Source organism: Mytilus edulis, chromosome 8 (genome assembly GCF_963676685.1).
Source record: "Mytilus edulis chromosome 8, xbMytEdul2.2, whole genome shotgun sequence".
NCBI classification, from domain to species: Eukaryota; Metazoa; Mollusca; class Bivalvia; order Mytilida; family Mytilidae; genus Mytilus; species Mytilus edulis.
Window position 1 is genome coordinate 44,887,057 of NC_092351.1, and position 5,547 is coordinate 44,892,603.

General features: G+C 33.9%; 1 protein-coding gene across 1 annotated transcript; it reads left to right on the top strand.

Moving 5' to 3' along the window:
* Positions 1-722: 722 nt before the first annotated feature.
* Positions 723-3,715, top strand: LOC139485687 (RWD domain-containing protein 2B-like). The gene is made up of 3 exons (XM_071270326.1): positions 723-823; positions 1,752-1,992; positions 2,941-3,715. The coding sequence occupies exons 2-3, from the start codon at positions 1,753-1,755 to the stop codon at positions 3,619-3,621; spliced, it is 921 nt and encodes a 306-aa protein (XP_071126427.1). The 5' UTR covers positions 723-823; position 1,752; the 3' UTR covers positions 3,622-3,715.
* The last annotated feature ends 1,832 nt before the right edge of the window (positions 3,716-5,547 follow it).

The following is a 5,547-nucleotide window of genomic DNA, read 5'->3' on the forward strand; positions in this document are numbered from 1 at the left end:
TACACCTACTTTTTAAGTTTTATTTATGTTAATCAGGACGGTCATTTATCAAGGAGGGTATCCAGTAAAAAAAATCAACAGTACAAAAGAGGTAAATGAGAAAAATGCATGTTTTATTGGTATATCTTTTTTTTTTATTGTCATTACCACGGCATACGCATACATGTAATGATCTACAAATTAAGATTTTTTTCGAACACGCATACTATAGTATTAGTAACCCAGTGGTGAAGCCAGAACATTTTATTGACTCACTGCCATAAGAGGGGTCCGCTATAGTCATGATCCAGTGATTTCCAATTAAAACAACCATTTTTTTCACACGAAAAGGGGGACCTCAGTGACCCATGCCCTCTGGACACCTCTAAACTATGTAAACGTCAATGTCTCTGATCATTTGCAGATCGAAATGGGGGTTGCGGGGGTTGGAACCCTCTTTTTCATCATTATTTTTTTTTGTATCGAGAAATATGTTTAGAAACCCCGTTTTATAGGACTTGCAAAAATGTGGTGGTCCCCCTTTTCCCTTTTAGTTTAACGCTGGATCCGAGCCTGTTGACTAGTTACATTCAAATTATAATACGAACCTAATACGTAAAATGATATTTTAATCAAAGAGATAAATACAAATGGTTACAAAACTGATTTTGAATACTATCTAGATTAATATGAGATGCCACGCAGGCACGTTGATAACAGGTAAATGGCATTTTTGTCGTTTCCCTCCCCTGGACGTCGGATCTCTTTAGATTGTCAACAAACAAAACAAGTTTCTAACATTTTGTTTTGTTCTATAATTCTTGATTTGAATTTCACAATAAACGTATGTATTTCTAACAATAACTGGAAGTCATTTATGCGGTATTCAGGACGTAGGTGAAACTGGACGATATTTATCTAAAAGGCAAAAGCACGCAAGAACACCTGTATCGTTTTAATCATTTTTCTGGGAATATATTTCTGTCTATATTCCAGACCTTTTCAAGTCTATAGAATTCATATTGACTAGGCACATAAATGGAAAAAAATTACTAGAGATAATATATGTGCCTGTGTTTTTGGTATATAGTTCATAGCTATTAATGAGGTGGGGGGTTATTAATGAATTTTATGACCAAAAGCAAATATGAACGATTAAATACCTACAGAAGATGTTAAGTAAAGAAACACTTCATGTTTTCATCCCTACAGTTTAAACACCGTTTGTTGGGTGGATATCAATAATGTATTGCCCAACTACATGAAATTAAATTGTTCATTTAAATCAACATGACCAATAATTAAAAATACAGTGCATTTCAATTATTACATGTGCTGATAATGGGAGTACTCAAACATCTTTCCCAATTGAGTTAAGTTGCCACATCAAAGTCTAGGAAACTTTTTAATTTCCTAAGACAAAAAAAATCATTTAATTTAGGTCCAGACATTTCTTATTAATTCCAGGTAAACAGGGTTGTCTTTCCTCTAAACACAACCGTACTTGGGAATTCCTTATAAATATTATGATACCTGGCTTCAGTTTGTACCAAAAACTTTTCCAACTTCTTGCTGGAAGACCAATTATAATTCTACCATTTTTCTTTTGTGTCAGATGAGGACCACCTCTGGTAGGGGGATTTTTATGGCTACATTGAAGACCCATTGGTGGCCTTAGTATGTTGTCTGCTCCTTCTTCAGGTTGTTGTCTCTTTGACATATTTCTCATTTCCATTCTCAATTTTATTTTCATCATATTAAATTTATTGTAGAATGGAAGAATTATATGACCCAGAAGTAGAGGAGACCCAGGTCAACATTCCAGAGATGTTAGAACTCCAGGTATCAGAGATAGAGATGCTTCAGAGTATGTTCCCAAACAGTGAGGAACTGAGGTTAGACGACCCTGCAGTTATGACAGAGATACAGCAATATCTTGATGGCAAATTAGCATATGACTACCTACAGAACAGGATAGGGTTTACACTGAAAATAACACCAGGAAATCAGAAGGTGATTTATAATAATTTTGAAATCTTTTCTATTTTATATACATGATATAGGAAAAAGAAGATGTGGTATGATTACCAATGAGACGACTCTTAACTAGAGCCCAAATGACACAGAAATTGACAATGAAAGGTCATATTCTGTCTTCAACAATGAACAGAAATTTGGCCATATTGTTTTTTTTTTAAAATATCTAAATATTCAAAATCAGAGTACCCATGTTTTCCATCATCAGAATTATTTGCTTAAAATAAAAGAGACTTACGTATGTTACTGATCCCCTGTCATTGATGAGGTAGCAATGGAGAGCAATAGATAGAACACAAAACACTTCACAAATAATTGAAAAGAGAAACATGAACTCAACCATAAACCATGGGTTAACTCAAGGGTCTCAAAAGGGCATATTCTTTAGTTCTTGCTCCCCTAGTGCATTGGTATGTTGTTGATGGCAATAAAATTAGTGACGTCAGGTCAGGGAAACTCTGAAAGCAGGACTGCACTCTAAAATGTCAACTGTTCTTTATGATTATTGTCAATGTGAAAAAGAAGGTGTGGTATGATTGCCAATGAGACAACTATCCACAAAAGACCAAAATGACACAGACATTAACAACTATAAGTCACCGTACGGCAATATTATTACTATTCTATATCAATTATCTTTACAAGCTTGCTATATCAGTTGACTATAAAATATAAAAAAGAAGATGTGGTTGATTGCCAATGAGACAACTATCCACAAAAGACCAAAATAACACAGACATTAACAACTATAGGTCACTGTTCGGCCTTCAACAATGAGCAAAGCCCATACCGCATAGTGAGCTATAAAAGGCACCGATAAGAGTTGGCTTTACAAATATGCTACATGTATATTAATTGACTATACATGTACATGTGTGCAAAATCAATTGATAATTGGAATTTAAATTGTTCTTTCAATTGTAGGTGACTATTGAAGTTGTCTGCCTTTATCCACATGAATACCCTAGTGTTGCTCCATGCGTCTTCACCCGTTGTGAGCAGATGGACAGAAACAGCCATAGTCAATTAAATGAGGATTTACAGCAGTATATTCTTGGGGTCGATAGAGGAGAAATCTGCATGTTCTCTGTTATAGAATGGATACAAGAAAATTTTGTAAAATACCTAAAGAAACAACCAGCAACAAAAACTAAAAAGAAAGATATTGAATATGATAAAACATTCTCAAGACTATGGATTTATAGTCATCACTTATTTAGTAAATTTAAGCGTAGAGACATCGTAGACTGGGCTCACGAAATGAAACTCACTGGTTTTAGTTTACCCGGAAAACCGGGAATAATTTGTGTTGAGGGAAATAGTCAAAATGTTGATGATTATTGGTCAAGATTAAGGGCGCTTGCTTGGAAAAAGATTGTTATACGTGAAAGAGAAGATAATGCTATTGGGAAGAAAAATCTTAAAGAATTTCATAAATTTGATGGATTTGAAGAAAAAGTTTTTGAAGTGCGTGCTGCTAGAGGACGTGAATATCGTATGGATATGGGTTTATTTTGTGATTTTTTAAATGAACATAATTGTGGACATATATTTAGTTGTTATTTTGGTGTTGATGGGAAAGGGACTTCATCATCAGTTACCTGAAACATTTTTTTAATCATGTTTTAATTGATTTTTTTTCTTTTTTATTATTCTGTAAATAGATTTCAATGTTGTAAATAAATTTAGCTTTAGTCTTTTTTGTGTTTTTTATATGCCCGTTTATGGAACTATTATGGTATATTGTTGTAACAGGTCGGAAAATAACTCAGGAACACTTCATAGTTAAACCAATTTGTATGAAACTTTGGTGAATTGTTTATGACTGATGTCATGAGCTCCTTTTAGATTTTTATAAATTTAATTTTCTATGTTTCATAGTTATTGGGTTTTATTAATAAAAAAACAGGGATTTTCACTCCTGTGATTTTTTGTTGCAGAATGTAAGACACATTAAGAGTAACAAGATATCTATATTTAGTTTACATGTTAGTCAGACTGGTTAATCTTGACCTCAACCTCATTTCATGGATCAGCGACTAATTTTGTGGTCAAGACTGTATTGCAGATACTATAAGCAGTAGGTCAACTATATTTGGAGTACGGAATTATTGTTGGATTTAGTTAGTTATGTAGGTTTTCAATATTTGGTGTATTGAATTATTGTTAGGTGTACTTGTCTGGCAGACTTTATCGACTTTGACATCATTTTCATTGGTCAGTTTTGTTTCTCTGGTTCAGTGTTTCTCAGATACAATAAGTAATAGGTTGACAATATTTTATTGAAGGAATTATTGCAAGTTGTATTTGTCTGTCTGACAGGTTTTATCTGACCTTAACCTTATTTTCATTGTTTATTGGTCAATATTGTTTTTATGGTAAAATTTGATTCCCAGATACGACACTGTGTTTGGTGAATGGAAAAATTGCTATGTGTATATGTCTGTCTGGCAGAATTTATCTGACTTTGCCTCATTTTAATGGTTCATTGGCCATGGTTAGTTTTCTTTTCAGACACTTTCAGCAATATGTAAACTACATATGGTGTAAGGAGAGATTGTAAGGCACATGACTATCTGACAGCGTTCATCTGACCTTAACCTTATTTACAAGGATCAACAATATTGTTAATTTAATTTTTCACCAAGACTTTAGCAAATTTAATCATTTCAATGAAGTTTTGAAAATATTTGATTGACACTGTAATCTAACTTGCCTCAGACATTGCAGATATAAACCTATGATATAAGTTTCATAAAAATCTGACAAGAATTTTACACAGGAGAGGGCTAACAATGCTGTTTCCTATTGAAGTTAATGTTTCCAAGGGCCATAACTATGTTATAGTTTATTAGCACTAATTTCGAAACTCGTCTGAGACATTGCTGATATAAATATATAAATTTTATAAAAATCTGGCAAGAATTGTACATGTGAGAGCACTTACAAGAATGGATTGACAGACTCCTGTTATGTCTATGTTCCGCCACATGGGGGACAATAACCAAGTAAAAAGGTTTTTTTTTTGGTAGTTTTGTAGTGAACTTGTGGAAAGTTGACAATGAACAAAGAAAATGAGACAGTACCTTGACCTATAATGGTTTACTTTTACAAATTGTGACTTGGATGGAGAGTCGTCTCATTGGCACTCATACCACATCTTCTTATATCTATATACAAGTTGTGGTGAACCCTGCTGAAGGGACAGTTATACCTCACAGTGGTTCTATAAATTCATAACAAAAATCTAATTCAACCCTCTATCTGCATTAATTGAGAAGATATATTTTCATTGTACATTATAATATTATGGTTACACCGTCTCGCCAAAAGCGTTTTACCACAAAATGTAGACGATTCACACAAGTATGTCTTGAAACAGCAATAAATCATTGGCGGATCCAGGGGGAGGGGGTTCCGGGGAAGGAACCCCCCTTTTTTTGGACGATCAATGCATTTGAATGGGAGCATATAGTTGGACCCCCCCTTTTTAAAATGGCTGGATCCGCCCCTGAATAAATACTACACAAA

Bases quoted from the DNA above. Each gene is read 5' to 3' on its own strand.
- LOC139485687 (XM_071270326.1), top strand. From the start codon at position 1,753: ATGGAAGAATTATATGACCCAGAAGTAGAGGAGACCCAGGTCAACATT. The intron at 1,993-2,940 runs GTGATTTATAAT...TTTCAATTGTAG, and splicing joins TAACACCAGGAAATCAGAAG to GTGACTATTGAAGTTGTCTG.